General features: G+C 39.6%; 1 protein-coding gene across 2 annotated transcripts in view; it reads left to right on the plus strand.

Moving 5' to 3' along the window:
• adcy8 (adenylate cyclase 8 (brain)) overlaps nucleotides 1-4,260 on the plus strand; it is a 100,576-nt gene extending 96,316 nt beyond the window's left edge. For both annotated transcript variants that reach the window (XM_044219928.1, XM_044219929.1), the window contains one exon: nucleotides 1,513-4,260. In XM_044219928.1, coding sequence (XP_044075863.1) covers nucleotides 1,513-2,012 — 500 coding nt within the window. In that variant the 3' untranslated portion in view covers nucleotides 2,013-4,260. The remainder of the gene's footprint in view (nucleotides 1-1,512) is intronic.
• The last annotated feature ends 17,296 nt before the right edge of the window (nucleotides 4,261-21,556 follow it).

Below are 21,556 nucleotides of genomic sequence, written 5' to 3' on the forward strand. Positions count from 1 at the left end.
TAAAACAGAAGAAAATCAGCAAATCCCCACATTTGAGAAACAGAATGTTGAACATTTTTGCTTGAAAAATTACGTAAATGTTCTGTCTGTCGACTGACCAATTGTTTTGGCCTTAGTTTCTTTTCTAGGATGCTGCGTCTTGCTGTTCACATGAACCTCAGTGCTTAGAGTCAGACATATTGCAAAGGTTGTTTCAAATCACATCTTAGCAAATGCAGCTCATTAAAATTTATATTTCAGGTGTTTTTTTCCCCTTAACATTACAAACAGAAAGCAGCAATCATAGTTGAGAACCAGCAGGAACATGCTGTAAGAGTCTTTAGAAATAATATGTTTTCATGCTTCCCCAAAAACATGGCAGATGCCAGCATACTGCACTGATGACATGTGCAAAATAGTTTCTGCACCGCAGCTGAAAAAACAGTCAGAATACATAAAAGCATGTTACTATTTTTTGCTGTACCCCTGTTGCACAGTAACTGTGCTAGAAGTCATCAGGGACCAGCGTGTGTCACTATGGCAACCAGTGCCAATGATTTGCCTGAACGTCGTCTGAACATACAGGACAAATGTTCCTTCAGGAACAAACAATGAATTCACCCGTGAGAAATACCAGTACGATCACATTGTCGGTTTCAGGGTCTGAAACTTGGTACAGTAACGTCAGTAGGTCTTTTTCACAGCAGACATTTTGACTGTCGCAGTAGAGAAAGCATGTGTTACTAATAACGGGTTACTCCGTTCTATGCCAGTGTCTCGGTAAGCTATGACAGTGTGACAGTGAGCCAGCAAGAACAATACCAGGACTCTGAAACTGAAGCAACTAAATGGAATTCAGCCATCATTCACTGTATTATTTACGCCTGTGCTTTTTTGACTTTGACATGTCCAAATGTCTGCTGTGAAAAAGGCCTACTGAAGGAAACAAGTTGCCATCTTTAACCTTTTTACTTTTTACCGCAAACATTAAGTAGTTTTGCCATTAAGCGTTCTGTACTCACTATCACTTGTACATTTTGACCAAATTTTTCTATTGATCTATATAATCAGAAGCATGTTATTTTTTTCATAGTCAAATCAAGTAAATTTTATTTATATAGCCTAACATCACAAATCACAAATTTGCCTCAAGGGACTTCACAATCTGTTCAGTATACAACTTAAGTAACATTTAGATTTCAGGGCGTTTAGTTGTAATGGAGTATTACTAGACTATGGTATTCCTAAATCACTGAGGATCTGAGTACTTCTTCCACCTCTGCTTGTAATGTAACAAGAAAGGTTTCTTGTTTTAACATGATATGTTGGTATTGTGTGTTATATCAACAAGGCAAGTCGACATGTTGTTATGATGAGAAAAGTTTGTTTAAACAGAATAATTTAGCATGTAGTCAATAAAAATGTGATAAGGAGAATTTTCTTGTTTTTTCAATGAAAATCCTTAAAGGGTCTAGGAGGATTGAGCATACCCTCTTGAGTTGTGACAACTGATCACCTGTGTGTCTTTGGCAGGTATGGCCCATGGCTCAGTGGTGGCGGGTGTGATCGGTGCCAAGAAGCCTCAGTACGACATCTGGGGGAAGACGGTGAACCTGGCCAGCCGGATGGACAGCACAGGGGTCAGCGGGAAGATCCAGGTGCCCGAGGACACCTACCTGATCCTGAAGGAGCGCGGCTTCGCCTTCGAGTACCGCGGCGAGATCTACGTGAAGGGCATCAGTGAGCAGGAGGGAAAGATCCGAACACACTTCTTGCTGGGCCGGGTGCAGCCCAACCCGCTCATCATGCAGCCGCGCAAAATCACCGGCCAGTACTCGCTGGCAGCCGTGGTGCTCGGCCTGGTGCAGTCCCTCAACAGGCAGAAGCAAAAGCAGATCCTCAACGAGAACAACAACTCGGGCATCATGAAGGGCCACCACCACTACAACCGGAGGACGTTGTTAGCGCCCGGTGGCTCCGAGGTGGGAGGGGGGCATCACACCGAAGCAGCTGATAAGACTGAGCTGTCCTGAAGAGCAGACTAAAGAGCAGACTAGAGTTTTAGTTCCACTCAGATTTCTCAGAGGCAGAGCTGCTCTTCAGGCAAAAATGATCCCAGTGGTTGAGTTAATCTTCAGTGGATGCAGCTACAGAACACTGGCTTTCTGGCTAAGTAACATTAGGACGCAGGCACACCAGAAAAGCAGGTGAAAGTTCTTCAGGAGTCGTAGCAACTTTAGCATTCCAGTACTGAAAGCTTCGTCTCTGAATGGCTGCCCATATCTCTGATTGGGAAAACCAACTGACCAATCAGAGCTTTGTAGGCAGGATTAATAATGGGGACATCATGTACCTGTACCAGAGCCAGAATCCATTCCAAACAAAAACTGTGGATGAGACTGATGAACGTTCTGTGTCGACTAACAGTGGCATTAACGGGATGAATATATTCGTCGCTACTTGTGAGGGCAAAATGGAATTCATTATTAGGTTTCAACAAACCCCTTTAAAACTTCTGACCCTAATGCTTGAATTCCCCTAAGATATTCGTAATCGTCGCTGTAGGTCTACGCAGAGAAGAGTGTTATCGGTTGCAGAGGCTTACAGGGGACGTGCACAACTCCCAAACCCCAAGACCGTGGGCCCAATTTCACAAAAGCAGTTTGCGAGAACACACAGATCGCAGATGGTGGCAGCGTGGCTTGCAAATTGCAGATAAATCTGTGAATCCTATAGTGCTCTAATATGCTTATGCATGAGTCGCAAGTATGGTGTTTGTTGTGATTAGTGAAACTTCAAAATTAGCACAAGAGGAAATTATCTCATGCAGCAAATTTGGTGAATCGGGCCCCTGAGCATTACACAAGCTGATGGGACGATCCAACTAAAGGTTGTCATGATACCAGAATTTTAAACTTTGATACAAGTATAAAAAAACGATACTCGATACTTCTTTTGATACCATGGCAAAAATAAAGTCCTAGGCACAAAATATAATATATTTCTTTTTTAAGTCACTGAACACATATTGAGGACCAGTTGATTTTCTTCCCCGTTGTTTCGTCTGTGCAACCTTGGGTTGAAAATCTGATTGCAGATCTGTTTTTTTTTTATAGCTTCAATACTTTCGATATTATAATTAACTGATATTGTATCGTTTTAAACACATGGTATCGAAAAAGTATCGAAAACCTTAATCCAAATCCTGTTGGGACGTGGGTTCCCTCGGTGAGGCGATACACAGTCCTGCCAATGGTGTCACACTATTCCACTGATCTACAGGTTGCAGTAACGCAACAAGAAACACAACAATGCACCAACAAAGGCAAGGAAGAAGAAGACTGCCAGCTAATATACATGGCGGTAACCAATGCAGGTTTCAAACTTAAGAAAAATCGACTGTTTTGTAAGGAAAGAAATAAATGGAGCCCCCCTGGAGAGTACAGCGTTACACATGGCTCTTGTTTTTTCTCAGCTGACCCCAGAGGGGCTCTGTAGACATATAACAAGTTTATTAGTGTTTTGGTGAGCAACACTGAATGTAAACAGAAAAATTGTTGTTTGTTTACAAGAAAACACCACAGGGCACCTTTAATCTCTACATATTCATGTTGGATGAGTTGGTTATTGAGATTAGCTACAACCTGAACATAAACCAGTCTCACATTATGAGGTTAATTAGCGGGTTAGCCCAGCTGAGCTCACACGTTCAAACGCTGGCTTTCGAGGTAACCTAGCTGACCTTTCAACATCATGAATGTCTAGTAAGAATGAATGAAGTCACTTACATATTTTCACCAATGTTACTTCTTTTCAATTTCTTGCCAGTTAGCCCAAATGTGCTCTGAAAAGGTTTCTCTGGCTCCTCCCGCTCAGGTTTAACTCAATCAATGAGATAATTCCTGCTCCAGGACAGCTCTTCTCTTGATGAATGTTTGTAGAACTGACGCTCCACTTTGATCCTGAAAGAGGAGGTTGAGGAGGATGAAGAGGAGGTGGTGGGGTTGGTGGGGTAGGGAGGGAGGGGCTGGACGGGACCGCTGCGTTCTGTTTTCATCCACCCTCATCTATTCGATGTCTGTTCGACTGATCCCTTCGGACTGTCTGACGTTCCTCCTGTCGTTTCCACTTCCCCTTTTTATGTCGCCTGGCCACCGACCCACCCCCGCCCAAAACCCAGAAACCCTGTCCCGCTCTGACCCTCGCCCGGTGTCGATGTTTCTTTTTTGTATTTCTTTTATATATGAGAACACAATAAAAGGGGTCTAATTTTTTATATAAGCCATGTGTCTGGTTGCCTTTATTTTGTCACATTTGCACAACTTGTCTGACCATGAGAAGGTTGTAGTGGGAAGAAGCATCTGAGGTCAACTTTGATCAACAACAAACATCAAATTCATTCTTAAATATTATTTATGTTCTGTTACCATTTTTTCCACATAAACAATATTTTGGGATAAAGATTTTCCAGTTTTAACAGTTGACAGGATTTCTGTAATGTATACTCATACAACTTAATAACAATGATAATTCCAGACACATTTTGACTTTATTTATATAGCACCTTTCAAAACAATGTTACAAAGTGCTTTACAAAGAACACATTTGCACCACAATTAAATAAAATCCAGAAAATAAAAGTACAGTGAATAAAGTAGAATAAAATGCCCCAAACACATTAAAATAAGATAAAAACAGTAAAATAAACAAATAAAACAAAAAAGTATTTAAAACTGGGGATAGGAATCCCATTGTACGATGCAGTCAGTTTAATGATGACATAATAATTGCTCATTCAGAAAGACACAGCTTGATGAAATTATGATGAATGATACTTAGCCAGTCCACAGTCACCAGCAGAATTAAACAAATGTATGTGAATGTGTGAAATCTCATTTATTGTGCAAACTGGATCTATTTGATACAAGACTGGTCTAGCAGGGCCACTGTGCTTAGAAACAGGGACAGAACTCATGCAGCCACACAGTCTGAAATACCAGCCTGCACTCAGACACATTTATCATGGCAGTGGGCGATCAGAGTCTTTACACATTTTTCTTTTTAAATGAGTTTTCTAAAAGCAAACTGATTTAGGTTTTTAATGAAAGTATGTTTTAATGTTGTCTGAAGATGTCTGCATATTTCAGTAATTAGGGACGATGATGTACCCTTGACCAAGAAAATCACACTATGAAGTGCAGTGTCAGCAACATCGTTTCATTACATACATAATCAGTGTTTCCACGTCCTTAACAGAGCTTGAATATCAGCTGCAAGGACATGAGACAAAAATACATTTAGGTGGCTAAACAGTCCATATCAGAGTTGAGTTACATCTTCATTTTCCATGAAAATCAATTATTTACTTCAGGACTTTTCTTTGCTTAAAAAGTCACATTAAAGATTCAAAGGTTTTCCAGGATTCCTGAGAAGCCCGAAGCCTCTTTTAATACATCATATGAAAAGAACCTGAAAACAAAATGTTAAAACAGAGAACCTCTTATGAGGCTCCTCGGCTTTCTGTTGATTTTCACGTTGATGCAGAAAAGATGTGATCAGAGCCGTGAGAGCTTCATGTTTGACTGCAGACAAAACCGAAAGCACCACTTAAATCAGTCATCAGTGACAAGAAGGCTGATCAGAGCCCAGATACTGGAAGTATCTGATCTCCACTAAAACGATGGGAGGAACTGTTATTGATTAACAGAATGAATATATATGCCAAGAAAAAATGTTTGGACACAGAAAAGTTCTAATGATTTTTGTTTTAGAGTGTCGTGTGTTTGAGTGTGTTTTTCTCAGCTTTTTGTCTTTCAGTTTTCTTTCTTTTTGCACCTGTTGATTTTTCATCTAGTCCCACTTATAGCTGTTTGCATCAATATTTGTGATGACATTCCCCTTGTTTGTATGAGATTTACTTTGTCTGCTGGGATTTGATTCCATGTCTCTGTGTTATTGGGTGTTTCCTCAAATTGACCCCATCTCTTCTGATCGTCAGAAAATTAATCTTCATGAATCTGTAGAGAGAAAACTAACCTTTGATCCCAAGATCCCAACTTCACTGTTATTAGTCTCCAACATGTTATCACTGGTATAATGACACAATGAATATAAAGGCAGAATAAGTAAGATTTACCTAAAAAAACTAAGTTTTTTGTATAGACTCATGCAAAAAACCCTGCCCTCTGCCTCTATTTTCTTAGTTCCTAATTAGTTTGCTGTGTTCGGGACGTTTCTGGGCGTCAACCTCTCGGCAGTGGGGTGTAGCCCCCGGCCAATAACAGCGCTGTGAGGTCAGAACTGTATAAAAACGTAGCGAGCAGATTACATCTCTGTCTCCGTCTCTCTCTGCTCTCTGTCTATGTCATGGCTGTATCTCCAGCGCTGGCACAGTGCTAAAACGAAGTGTGCAGATACGTCATGCAAGACTGTATAAAGAGCTGCTCTTTATTTGGTTGTTGTGTCTTTTCGACCAAGAACAGGGCTTTTTTTTATTTCATTGTTTATTTTATTTCTCTGTTTCACTGCTGTGTTCTCGCCACCATCGCTCTCTCTCTTCATTCACTGTCCAGCTCTCTCTCTTTCTCATACTCTGAGCTGGGGAGGAGGGGCCAACTTTGAATCGTGTGGTTACAAACAGCAACCGACAAATCCTACTTACTCTGCCTTTAAGTTGCAACATGTTGGCATCCAGATTTAATGTTTATTTTCACTATTCTGACAAATATTCTAATCCAGTATTTTGTGTGAGAGCTGATGTAGCTGATAAAAACCTGTTAGCGCCACTCGTTAAGAAGCAGTTTTGGTAATATACAGGTTTTGGGTTCAAATCCTGTCTAGACCTGATATCTGTAATGATGCTGAAAGAAACAGTGGTGGAATGGAACTAAGTACATTTACGCAAGAACTGGACTTAAGTACAACTTTTAGGTACTTGTACTGGTTTATACTTCTACTCCACTACATCTCAGAGGCAAATACTGTACTTTTGACTCCATTGCATTTATTTGATACTTTACTTCAGTTACAAGTTACTTTGCATATTATTATTATTATTAATACAAACTATAAATCTACTAATAAATAATAATATTGTTATACATTAATCCACCCAGCAGTATATAAAGTAGCTGAAATTAGCGCCACCTTTACCATTTAAACATTAGTGACTCTTACATATCATCACATCACTAATTACAATCCAGTAAAATAATATATTTATTTTCTGAAATAAGCCATTTTGCATAATGAGTACTTTTACTTTGGTACTGTGAGTATATCTTGATGCTGATATTTATGTACTTTTACCTAAGTAAGATTTTAAATGCAGGATTTTCACTTGTAAGAAAGTATTTCTACACTGTGGTATTGCTACTTTTACTTAAAATATCTCAATACTTCCACCACCACTGGAAAGAACAGACAGAACAGCTCAGTAACTCAACACAAACCTCTTGCGATGTGTGCAGACACCCACTAGATGGCAGAATATGCTCAGTCAGACTCCTGCAGTCAGACACTGAGGAGGGTTTCAGCCTAAAAAGCAGATACATATTGTTGATCCTTCTGTCCCATCCCATCTGTTGTCATGGTGCCGTGACCTCTGACCTCTTCATTGCTGGTTACCTTGTAGGGAACCGAAGGATTGTACCTGAGAACATCAGTAGTAAATGTTTTTGGAGATTTCATATGAAAGCAAATGGCATGGGAGCAATGTAATAACATATTTACAGTATGAACTTTTATTGATCGAGCATGTATTATATATTGTATTTCACAGCTTTTATAGTATTTAAAAATATCTTAAAATGCATTTTAGTGTAATCTATTTTCTTTGACATATTTCTACAATATTATAAGGTTAAATATTGTTTCTACATGATGCAAGTATACTTAATGTCTTGTGACTACATAAAACAAGTATGATAAGTTTTATGTTCTTGTGTATTCGATTAAAATTATAAGTGTCACATCTGTATTGTAATGAATTGTGGGTCAGGTGAAGTTTACACTGCAAGCGGCCTCTCTAAAAATTCTGCAGAAAGTCCACATCAGCGCCCTTACGGACTTAATGAATGGTAGATTTGGAATTGTGGATTTAGTGTGCATGCTCCTGGTCTGCAAGTCTTCAAGTGCGGTCAAGTCCGGACGTTTGGATCCAGCTTTACAGAAGGCCACTGGAACAGCAGCACGACAGGATGTAAGGTCAGAACTTTCTGTAAGTTTTCAACCACTAGGGGCGATAAGAGGTGTTGCTGCCTGTGTCAAAGTCAAACCACATCAACCTCAACATATTTACCTTTCGCCATACTACACACACATCACACTGGACCGGGCTGCAGATGCTCAAGTCTTCACCAGCCGCTCGTGTATTTTGGATTTCATTTAGCATTCAGCAGGTGGTGTCCGGTCAGCTTGTGCTAGCTCAGGAAGCTGCTCATGAAGTCGATGAGAGCTGTCAGGTCTCGATCATGCTAACAAGCAAACCAAAACAATAGCTGAATGTTTATCTTCACATTTCTTTTCTACCTGTTGTCTTCCATCACCGCTCACTCTTTTTGGTGCTGGCCACGCCCACTGGAAATAGTGTACGCCCACAAAAATCATTTCGATTTCATGTCAATTTCAGACACAACACAAAAAGTCTACCTTAGTACACGGACTAATAATGTCCCATCATTGTCATTTGAATGTGTTAAAAGTTGCATATTGCAGCTTTAATTTTCCTCCCACTCTTCTATTTGCCTCAAATAGGCGTCTCTAAATACAGACATCACTGATGAATAAATCAGGAAATCAATCCGAACGACTCGGAGCATTCGGTCACCACGACGGCGACAAACACAAACGCTGTGTTCAGGAGAAATTGATTGTGTTTCTCTCATTTCCCTCCCTTGTATGGATTTTCTGTTAGACATGGAGGAGGAAGAGGAGGAGGAGGAAACAACGGGAGAGGCAGAGATGTGGAGAATGGAGTTGCCATAGCGACCATTGGCATGTTGGGGGTGCAGTGTGTGTATAACTGTGACTATGAGTGCATACGTGTGTGTTTGTGTGTGTCTGTTAGCAGATGAAGTTTTTTAGATTTCGGATGTTAGACCTGTGAGGGAATTATTCTGCAGATTGAGGAGAAACAAGAGCTGTAAAGCAGCCTCACTATTGCATCTTGAAAATGATAATAAACCATCAAAAAAACACCTAGATGTATCTTTCACAGAGCAGTTTAACCCAAAACATTATTTACCATTGTAATGTTGCACAAGTTTTAAGAAAATCTCTGAAACTCTGAAAATAAAATGTAAATACCACAAGCTAAGATGGCATTTTCTTAAAGGAAAATTCCAGTATACTTCATACTGGCGTATTTCCCATACATGTGGCCATTGTGGCTCTATGGGCCGTGCTAACATTGTGCTTGTAGAGATTAGGCCCAAAGCAATGTATATCGGGGCAAGCTGTGTGAGCCTCCTACATCTTTCCAAATAAACATGATGATTTCTGACCCAGAGTCACACTGACTACATTTATGGGAAATATGAATATGGTTGAAATACACCAGAATTTTCATTTAAAGGCCCTGCACCCCCACACAGCTGTTTGCACTCATTCTGGCTGATCGGGTTGAAGTTGGGTGGAGCTATGCTGCAATTACATGATGTCACCAAACTTAAGAATGACGAAGGCGTGACTTTTCCACCCGAACAAACAGGTACAACAAATTTAAAAAATAGGGTCAGAGAGCTTTTAATCAAGTACAGTTTTTACATGCCCACGTGGTTCTGAGAAGAAGTCTGATTAGACTGAACAAGTTAAAGCACCTGTGTGGGTTTTCTCACGTGGGTGTATAAGGCCTTTAAAAAATTCATTTGTCTCTTCTTATCCTCGTGTACCTTGTCAACCCTGTCTCCTAGAAATTGGCCACTTTACCAGGTAAACCTGCCTAGTCTAATGTCTTGGTTAAGTATAGAAATAATTAAAAGTGACTTAAAGCAAGAGACCCATTGTGTTTACTCTAATAACATTTAACCAAAACCATGATCTTTCCCTAACATGAACCAAAGAGCTTTTGCCTAAACTTGACAACCCCGGTCTAATGCCTGTGTTTTGTACACCCACCATCCACCCTGACCACCTCCCTGAGATTTGCATGTCGTACGTAAATGTAGTGCTTCCTACACTCGAAAAATTGTGCTGGGAATTTTTCGAGTTGTTGCCAGGGAACATAATCCTGGCAGCAATTCCATATCCCATCAAACTGTAATTAGCAAAACAAATTAGTACCATATAAATGCAATTTAAGGAGACAGGGTTGACCCTGTGGTGTTTTTATCAGCCAACAGTGTGGGAGAGATGGTGGGTGAGTTATGTATACCCCCACTATATTTTGGTCTGTCTCGTGAGTGGAAGCCTGTAATAGGACTGGCAGCAAGACATGAATGTTTTGTCTACAGCAGAAGTAGAAATGTGAGGATGTTTCTCTGAGGATCTTCTCTTTTTCAAGTGTGGCCAAGTTTTTTTTTAAGCTTTTTGAAGTTTTCAGCATCAATCAAGCAGAAACACATTTGTGATACTTTGGCTTTTTATTGAATTTCTGGCATTTGCATTCAGATTTAAGTTATAAATGCACATACAAATGAGTGGAAATGTACCTAATCACAGACTGCAGTGAAAAAAACACTTTCATCCAAATAGAAACTTCAAACCAACAAAACTTTATTTTGAATTCTAATTTAGATCCCAAAGTTTCCAAAGATACCAAATTTGTCAGTCAGGATATTAGGGAAATGAGTACAAATTTTGCAAAGATGTCTAGAATTTTTCTGGCAAATTACATCTTTAAAGATTTCACCTAAAATATAGATGAAAAAGCAGACACAGAATATATTTTATACTGAATTTCTTTGAGGTACCCAAAGAAAAATCCAAGGGTAAGTTGAATAAAAAGCAGCAGTGATGAGAATGAATTAAAGAGGGGTTATAATAATAATAAAAACAAATAATTCAATACAAGAAGCCTATTATTCAACAGGAGGATGAAGCAATCTGACCTCTAGCAATCATTTTAATGCCAAGTCCAGAAATAAGCATTCCTTAGTTTGATGCTGCTGCGGCTGTTTATCCTCAACAACATCCCTGAGCATTATATTTTAATAATATGCTGTTAGTCATCTTGTAAGAGTCAGTGTTTTTCCGTCATATTGGAAGAAAACATTTTACATTCGGTTAGTAACAGCAGCTCTGGTAAAGTGCTATCTACATGAGGCCAGCAGGAACAGACCACAACAACCGGACAGGGTCTAATGGGTTTTATTATCCAGGCAGCTTTTGCCCCAGGGGGTCAGAGGTCGAAGTTGAGGCCGAGCTCCTTGTGTGTTGGGCTCATTTCCGCTCCCAGAGGTCTCTGACCCGACTGACCACAAACACAACGCTGCCAAATCCATTTTTCTAATGGCTTTTTCCTCTTGGCTGGTTAAAATACCCAGCAGATATCTGATCTGAACTAAATGTAATACAGGAAAGAAAAACTAGACTTCATATGATGCAAGGTTTTCATGACAAAAGACACAACAGGTTGTTTGAAACTATGGAACATTTTTACTCATAATCAGGATTTTGTTGTCGTCACACCAGGAATCAGTCTGGTTTAAGTGAATAGTTACAACACAGCAGACAAAGTTAGCTGGTGACCATCTGGCAGCTAAACAGCCAGATATTTTTCTCAGGAGTTGATGGAGACCAAACCAAACAGAGAGTGAATATTGGACTAACATTCATCCGGTGAACACAAACATGAAATAAACGATAATGTTGCTTTGTATTTGCTGAATTTGAAAGTAAGCAACTGTTTGCTAACATGATAAGCATACGCTATCACTATAAGGTGATAATATGTCAGTATTGTGCTAACAGCTTGTTCTGCTGCCCCCTTGTGGGCAAAAAACCTTAAGAACAGAAAATAATATTTGTGTAAAAAATAAATCAGCAAGCTATTGATTCAGCATAATCAAACATGTCCTAAATACACGTGGTTTCTATATACATATATTACTGCAAGATGCAATTCAGCACCTCAACAATGGGGGCAGTAAATCAGGGTGTGAAGGACCGACAACAACGTTTTCTGAGATGGGGCTGCTGCTCTGCTACTCGGCTACCTTGGTAAACTAGTGGATACTTTTTAATCCTCCAGGTACAGGTGGATACAAAGTCCACAGTGTGTGATGTGGACACTCATGTCACACCTGCTTGTCTATGTTTACACTGTATTCAAATATAACGGTTGAACAAAGTTTGACAGTTTAGAGCTGAGCCTGACAAGTTGAGTCTGAAATGTCCTAAAATGCCAATGATAAAGCTTTCTAGTAACCTTTCCTCTGGTGTAGCTCTCAGGACAAACATCCCATTTTTTATCCCCAAGAGTGGTAAGGAATAAGAGTAACAAATGTGTGTCAATTTTTTCCTGCATCCAACAATTTAGTTTTCTGGTATGTAATAACAGCCTCACTGAGCTGCTACCATGGCTTATAGAATTGTACTGTTGTAATGCAAAACATTGTTTTACCAACACACTCTCCTGTTTTCTCTTCTCTGTCACACACACACACACACACACACACAAACACAGCAGAGAGCCTGTGGCATTGCAGCTGAGCTCAAATTATTACCTCAGAGCTTGAGAGCCTGATGTCTGGATCAAATCAAGCAGCCAAGTCGAAACAGAGACCAGAGACAAGCATTTATTCACAGCTAACACAAGTCTCACATCCACCACTGCAGCTCCACTTTAAAAGAAGAAATAATAACAAACAGGAGTTTATCTTGTCGCGTTCAGTGACGAAACTGACAGCAAGCGACGTGATCAGAAAGCCATCAAAAGTCAGTTCATTTGCTGATTGAACTGTAGGGGAAATGATGGCAGGATGATGGGGGCCTCGTCTAACTGCCATCGAGGGCCCCTGTTGTTTATACTAATTAATGAATAAACGATCAGAGCTTCTTTCTGCATCTGTTGGTGAAATCTGTTAAAAATACTGAAGTCAAACTAAACATTTCTGAAGCTGTTTGAATATGAATCAGACGTCACGTTCGCCATGGCAACCGTCTCCTTCCCGCTGGTGATACTCTTCAGTTGACCACAAAGAGTCGACCGCCATCTGGGCCAGCAGGCGGAGGGAGGAGGGAGAAGCACACACAAACACACGCACAGAAAACAATGCACAACACACAAAAGGCATGCATAGCAAGACACGAACACACGCCGTCACAGACTCATGCATGCACAAAAAGCATGTTAATATGCCACACAAACCAACACAGACAAGCAGATACACAACTCATAAATGTGTACAAAACATGAGCCAACACACAACCGTGAATACACATTCTTGATTAAGCAAAAGCATACAAACTAGTTGAGACTCAGGAGAAGCACATGAAACTCAACTGACTGGCATACAACAACAGTATTCAAAGATTGAAAGCTTTATTGTCATATGCAACGAGAACAAGTTGAGTGGCGGTGGGGGAGCAGCTCCGCTAATTGACAGGACACCTTAAACTGCAAATAAGGTTGAAATTATTGGTCTTTGTATGATGATTTTTTTAAAAACCATGAATGTTTAATATTTGTAAACTATTTTCAGAGCCTAGAAAAGCTGTTTTCATGTGGTTGTGATCATCTCAACGTAAGGTCCCTTTAACAAGGGGGTAGGACGAAAGACGAAAACACTAACGCAGTTCTCATAATACATTAGCCTGAAAATGCTTCCAACAAAAAAGATTATTTTTATTTAGTTCTTTTAGCCAACTTATACAATGTTTATATCTGACGTCGTCACTCCCCACTCTCTGCTGTGGGGAATGACCAACCGTTCTCATTCCCAGAATTTGTACGTGTTTTTAGTTTGTGCTAGCTTTAGTTTTACTCATACTGCTGTGCTTTTAGATGTATCGTTGTTTACTTGTGTACTTGCGTAAGTGTACATGTGTGAAGCGTTTCATGACCTTTTTAAGCAAAGTACTACATAAATGTAACTATTTATGATGGTGATGTTTTTATTATAAAACCCTGCACTTGCAAAATAGGATCCTTATAATTATTTTTTTAATGACATGCAAACGAAAACCCATCCACTTTACCTAGATCAAACACTTGATGACACAGTCCATATCCAGAGAGAGATGGGCTCTGTTGTCAGCTATTCATGCTGGGTGCCCTTTCTGTTAACTGTCCATCCACTTCATGCATGGAGATGGTTGGGGGTGGGGTGGGGGGTGGGGGGGTGCCATGGTCGCTGACACAAACGTCCCTACACTTCCCCCTGGAGACTGAGCGCCCTACATTCAACCATCAAACCCACTGTTACATAAAACCACCACCGCCACACAAGCCGGCTTGCTGGCTGTTGCTAGGCAACAAGCCCCGGAGCCCCATCGTCGAGTCTCGCTGAGCTGCGGCTGTACCTGAAAGTGCTCAAATGGGTCAGTGAGGACAAAAGCAAAGAGACAAACTGGGCAAACGGAAAGAAAGAAAGAAAGAAAGAAAAAAGCATTGAACCATGTCCCTGGGACTGTGTGGGGCTGCACTCAGCATAATGTGTATAATGAGGTTTATCAGTCAGGGAGGACTGACTGAGGAAAAAGCAGAACGGAAGAGGATCCGTGGAGAGGAACAACAGGCAAAGATGAGTTTCCGTCAGGAGTCGAAGTGGCAAAACGAGACAGCAGCTGTGTGTCTGAACAGACTTCAGATGGGGACACATGAAAGAAAGAACTGTCAAAGGAAGAACAGCATTCTTCCAAAAGATATGCCCTCATTTGGTGTTTTGATGATGGCGGTGCAAAGTGCTAACACATTGCTCCAAACTTTTCCATAGGTGTTCAGTTGGGTTGATATCTGGTGACGTTGGAGGCCACAGCACATGATTCCCATCATTTTCATACTTGAACCATTCAGTTGTTGTATGGAAGCATCTGCATCTGTTATGTTTACTCATCTGTTCATGTTTTCCTTCAGCTTGCCACCATCTGCAGTTGTCACATTGTTCATATATATTATATTCAATGAACAGCTAAAGAAGCTGCTGCAAATGACTTGATTTTGTTAGAAATCAATATACAGTGTTTAATGTGGAATGAGAGGTTTGCTGTTGGGGGCCATTTTAAAATTTGTATTAAACACAGTTTAAAGCTTTTCCATGACCTTTTAAAGGAAAGCTCGTCTCATCGTTCTCTCTTCCCTCTGCTCTCTCTCCTCTGCTGCTCCCTCGCCTGTACGCTTCCCTCTCATTGCAGAGGAACCAACGTGTATGTACTGAGGAAGTGATCAGATGATTGATTACGGAATGTTTTGTTTTCTTTTGTGATTTTTTTTTTTTTTTGCTGTGGTGGCAAAGATTTTACCCGTGGCGGCCCACCGTATGTGACAGTTCAGGTTAACGTTTGCAACTCTGTCCTGTTCTTTACTGGCTTTGGGGAAGTTTACCCGAGAGGACTTTGCCAAACTTATCGGTTTGTCCTCTTCTTTAAAGACTTTACTTGTAGACTAAATGGGATATAGTTTGAAAATACTAACAAAAAGCATAAATTCAACCTCTGTGTTGCTTGTCCAAGTAACTCAAGTAATTCTGTAGTAAACATCTGAGTGGTGTTAGAAGAAATAATGTTTGAGATGACATCTTTTCTTAGCATACTGAAGTATATACTGACTATATTTACAAGAACAACTCTGCTGCTTAATTTCAGTGTCATCATCAACGTGTGACGATGCTGACTTTTACCTGGGACTTGTAGGCATTAGCCCCAGTAATGTTTGCGCACCATCACACAGCACTGATTTCCCATTATATCGTGTATGTAGCCATCAAATGCATTTTTAAGAACCTTTGTCAGGGTTGTGTAACAGGAAATCATCAGTAACACAAAAACTCAGGAACTACAACCAAGCCACAGCTAACAGGAGACAGTGTTGTTGTATTTTAAGATGAATTTTTCAAAGTTTACACTCAGTTAAAGATTTCTTTTATCATGAGTACTTTTCCAGAGTTCAGTCTCACCTGTTCATGTTTAGAATTGTAATCGTAAAGCGACCTTGTGTCTCTCTCTTTATCCCAGTTTATTATTTTTATTTAGATGAGGATGAACACTGGGTGATGATGTCATTTCAGTAGTGATGATGAGATTTGAGCTTCCATAGTTCATGTCCTTGGGACATCTGGAGTTCACATTAATATTCAGTACCAGCCTTCAAAGTCAGTTATTCTGTATAGGTGGCAAACCAAGCCAAAAGCAAATCCTGTATTTAATCCTGTAAAGGATCATGATGGGAAGCGTAGCTATGGAGGCTCGGAGGAAACATACTCACACACCATGGCGATGTCTGATATGCTTTATTTGCTGTTTAATCATGTTTCGACTTGTTTTTAATGTTTTAATGTTTTAAACTATGCAGATGTTTGTGACTATGTACTGTTGTACTGTATAAGCCAAATGTATGAATTATACATACTGATTTAAAGTTAAGAAATGTAAGAATACAAGAAACTAAATATTTATTATATTGAATTGATGTTAAGAGTAACTAAACCCCCAAACCACTTTTTTCAGCTGAAAACCAACGTGTATGGATATTTAGTAGTGTTGTTGATGGATTCAGGTCCAAATATTGACATTTTAGTGCAAAGTATTTAATTCTACATATTGTGTTGTAAATATGCATAGCGACTGCCCTCTACAGGTTGAAACCCGGCTATTGCACTTGCATTTTGCTGGTGCTGTTGAAATAACAGGAACCAAAAGTAAAGTCCACTGGGAATCAGTGCTATCATTAGCAAGGCAGGCTAACTGGCTTCCATTTAGCAAAATTCATACGAAATGAACAGCACGGTGACTCCTCCTAAATGTTAAATATTGTATACGGACAAAAGGCTTGAATCGTTAATGCTAGATAGACGTATGCATGTGGGATTGAAAGAGGGATAAAAACGCCTTACGGTTCTTACGTTAAAGCAGTATGAAGTTCTCCATTTAACAAGCAGCAGTCCACGGAAGTTGCAAGCTAGTAGTGGTATATTGTCACATTATTATTAACCATCACACAATGTTTGTACTTCTTTTGACAATTAGAAAAGTGTTGCAAACGCTGTATTGTCTTTATAGTTTCTTTCCCTATGAGTGAGGAGAACTTAAAGTTTCAGCTTGATTTGAACTAAATATTGAATTGGTGTTAGAATATAAATTCAAATGTTTGTTTCTGAAAGTATATATTTCACAAACCACAAATTCTGCATTTTCAGTTGTGATTGAAAAGGAACTAAAGCACAGCTATGTACATGTTACACACAGATATGTGAATACACACACATGCCGAGGCTTCATCAGTGCTTCCTGTCTAACAAACCCTCTTTTAACGCCTGCTCACCAACAGATCTCTACACTGCCTCTCAATTATTAACGACTCATCAATGTTTGATTCCACATTTTACGATTCGCTATTTATCCATAGCTATCACTCATGATATACTCCCTTTGAAATGTATACAGCCCCAAAGAGTCCCAGGCTGTGATTAGAAGGAGGAAGGATGCAGGTGTGTTAATCCCTTAAATAACACAAACCTGTGGAGTGCTCTGTTGATTGGGTTCAGGACTGGTTTCTGCTGCCTTTCCCTTTATTTTTCACTGTCACTTATTTACCCACAGAACTGTGATGAAGGAATGAAGGGTGATACAGCAAATTATTTACAGATACACCGATCCAATGAACTATAAAATGTAAAGTATTCAATATGAAACTGCTGTACAGAGCCTGGCAGGTATGAAATCAGTTATTTGCAACGTTGTATTAATAATTTTGTTCCCTTGGGGTAATAATATTTAGACAATAATTATTTTATTTTGTCACTTTGATCCATACATTTATCTGAATTAATGTCTCTTTGTAACTTACAAGTGTGTTTATTTATGTATCATTTGACATGTCTGTTTTTCTGTGCAGCAATTTCTTCAATCAAGACAGTTTTCTCTCTCGGGAGACAATAAATGCGTTTCTATCCAGCTGTTTTTGTGCGCAGTTTCAATGTGTGCATTTAAAAACTGGAGTGGAAATGCTGGAAATCTGAAAAAAAGTTGAAATATTGCACACAAGTTTTTACGCTTGGCTGAGGCGGTAAAGTTTTTGTACTGATAAAAATAAAATGCAATAAAGTACAACAGAAACAGACGTAGTGAATAAATGATGACGTACATTTCACTTCACTGTGCAGCCCTGTGTTGTAAATGTACAGTACATATATTTTCATTCATTATTTCCAGCATGTTTTCCACATGGTTTTCCATCGTTTGAGCTTCGACTGGAGCTCGTTGTGTGCTTTTCGTCTGCGATGGTTTGATGGCAGCGACTGGAGAATTAGCTCCATCAGCGTTTCTCCCGATGAATCAACTCTAATATTTGTAAAGCAGTACAGGCTGGAAACCCACATTAAATTTGCATACTGTGTGTTTACCATCTAAGAACTGAGCATCCTCAATATGGACATGTAGTTTTAAGCACAACGGGGCCGATGGGTTTCATACGTTCATAGTTAGCTTGTGACATTGATCAGAGATGCATTTTCCATTTTAGCAAATATTGTAACATTTAGTCAAAGTCACATTTATGTTTCCTATTCTTTTCAAACTTGTCCAAATAGCCTACCGTATGATTGAATTTATATCACAGTTGACACACCATGAACAACAGTTAGCCCATTCAAATGACAGAGGTAACCATCCGTTTCTCTAAAAGATAATTAACCATTGATATTTGAAAAACCCAGAATGTCATAAATACATTTTTAAATTTTTTTTTATCGTGCTGCGGACAGAGTCTTTTTTCATCCAGATGGTTAGAAGAGTCTTCTGTATTCTGAAAATACAGTCAGAACAGCGGTAAGTATAGATTTAGATGACCTTCTGGGTTTTTCAAACATCGCTGGTTAATTATCTTGTGAAGAACCCTTTTTGATGGTTACTTCTGTGACCTGAATGCATGCTAACACACACTGGGGCTGGACAACCATATGCTTTTTGTCTCTATCAAATGACTTCTATACATATACATTTTCTTCAAAAGACAATGACTAAATAAAAATTGTGTGCCAAAATGAACACTGCCCTAACATTACTTCTGTATCTATTGTACATTAATTTTCCTTTGTTATATTCTTTTCTTTTGTTTTTAGACTAATTAGAAATTGTCAGAAAAATCCGACCTAAGACATTTTGAGCTGCAGTGTGAACACAGCCAACATATTCTGCAGATTCTAGTTTTAAAAGTCATCCTGTGTAGAAAAGATTTGAAACTTCTACAGTAAGAGGTTTACCCGAAGCGACGTTGTCTCTGTTCCTACTTCTCTCTCCGTCAGACTGACAAAAACAACACAGCAACCTTGTTAATTTCATACCAAAAATAACCTCCACTTAAGATTTCGTGACAACAGTCCCACCACCACCTGTCATCATACCACTCGACTTGAAAAGCGCTGAAAATAGTTTCACTCTCTATGAATTTCTGTCACTTCTCAGCCTATAAACCTCTTAAACAGAAGCAGTCGGAGACGAGTAGCACCCTCCATCCCAGGAGAGACACTCCAGGGAGAATTTGTGAATCTAGGACAGTTGATAGCGCTCCAGTTGACTGACGCAGGCAATTGTACGGCAATCTGCTGTAATCACTGAGCTTAACTATCTATAATTCAGGAGAGTGAGGGCCGGATGATTCAAAGGACAGGCAGACTTTCTGTAAAGCAGGAAATAATTCATCAGATGCCTCGGTCCTGCTCGACGGGGACCGGCAGCATCTGAAAACAGTGTACAGCAACAGAAAAGGTACATTAAAGTAGATTTAGAGGAAATGATGTGTCATGGTGGAATTAGAAAGTTACAGTAAGCTATTTGTTATCATCTACATATTTCACCAGTGTAGTGCCTTGCAATGGACAGGAAATTTAATCGACAAATATTTGGATAATCTAATAATCTTGAAAGTAATTTTTCAAGCAAACATGCCAAACATTCTCTGGCACTAGCTTCTCTAATGTGAGGATTTTCTGCTTTTCTCTGTTTTATATCACTGTGAATTGAGTATTATCTGGTTTTAGACTGTTGGTCAGACAGAACAAGCAGTTTGAAGATGACACCTTGTAATGGACATATTTAACTATTTTTCTTTACATTTTAATGACTAACCAATACTGTCCTCACTGGAAAAACAACAGCATTGGCTGTTTGTTCAAATGCTAAAAGTTTTTTTTTGTTTTGTTTTTTGACTTCTCCTAGCATGATGTTACATGAGCGCCACAAAACTTCTTAGAGAGGTTGGGTTGGATGGTTGGGTGGATAAAAAGTGTCCAACTGACACTGGATGTCTCAACATAGATGAGGTGTTGTTGTTGAAAAACAACTCTAGTGTGCACAGCAAACACAAAACCTTAAGAATAATTGTATTCTTTAAACACAACCCATATTATCATCACTGGCACATAAAAAGTTGTACATCAGAAGTAGTCTATGCCTTATTTGGTGGTATCAGATCGAAATGCTCCCAAACCTTTGAACGCCGTTTGCCAGTAGTACTCGCCATCTCTCACAATTTATCTCCTCTCTTCTTATCCCAACAACATCAAGTGTCACTGAGGCATTATATATAGAGTAGTTTATTGTTTCAAACCACTAATAAGCTTTCTGAAGCACCAGTGACCTTTGAAGCTTTCTATCTGACAGAAATACAGGTTTTGATCTGATCCTTTGAAGTTAACCTGCTCCGGAGCTTGTTAGCCCTGCAGCATAGGTTACGATGGAAATCTACCCCTGTTGCCATGGTGATCTACCCCGGTTGCCATGGTGATCTAACCTGGTTAAAAGTGAGCCAGCTTCATGATACAGAAAAACCTGAGTTAAGCCCAAAGATAGGTGGCTAACCCTCTAATCTGGCTTCGTAGTACAGGCCCCTGGAGAACTTGGACAATTAGTCGCCTCTGTGTTTTGTTCTCTGTTGTTTTGTCATTCCTCAAACTTTAACCCTTCAAAGACCGCAATACAGCAGAGCTGCCCCATTCAATACAAACGCAACATTCAACAGTAAAAACTCAAAAATTCCAGGCAAAAATTGCAAAGTGTGATTTAGGATGTGACACAACAGACCCAAACATATAAGGAACAATAAAAGGCACATTTTTTGGAAATGTTGGTTAAAATAACATAATATATAATTATATACAGTAGACGAAGTGTTTATGTTTTTTGTACAGTGCCTTCATAGATTGTGTATGGTCTGTATGTTGTTCTGTACAGCGTACAGAACAACATACAGGTCGTCCACCAATCGGAAGGTCGGCGGTTCGATCCCGGCTTCCCCCAGTCCACATGTCGAAGTGTCCTTGGGCAAGACGCTGAGCCCCAAATCGCTCTTGAGGGCTGTGCCTTCGGTGTGTGAATGATTAGTTAGTTTCCTTGAACTGATGAGCAGTTGGCACCTGCCATCACTGTGTGAATGGTGTGAATGTGATATGTAGTGTGAAGCGCTTTGAGTGGCCGGAAGACT

Source organism: Siniperca chuatsi, linkage group LG13 (assembly GCF_020085105.1).
Source record: "Siniperca chuatsi isolate FFG_IHB_CAS linkage group LG13, ASM2008510v1, whole genome shotgun sequence".
NCBI lineage: Eukaryota > Metazoa > Chordata > Actinopteri > Centrarchiformes > Sinipercidae > Siniperca > Siniperca chuatsi.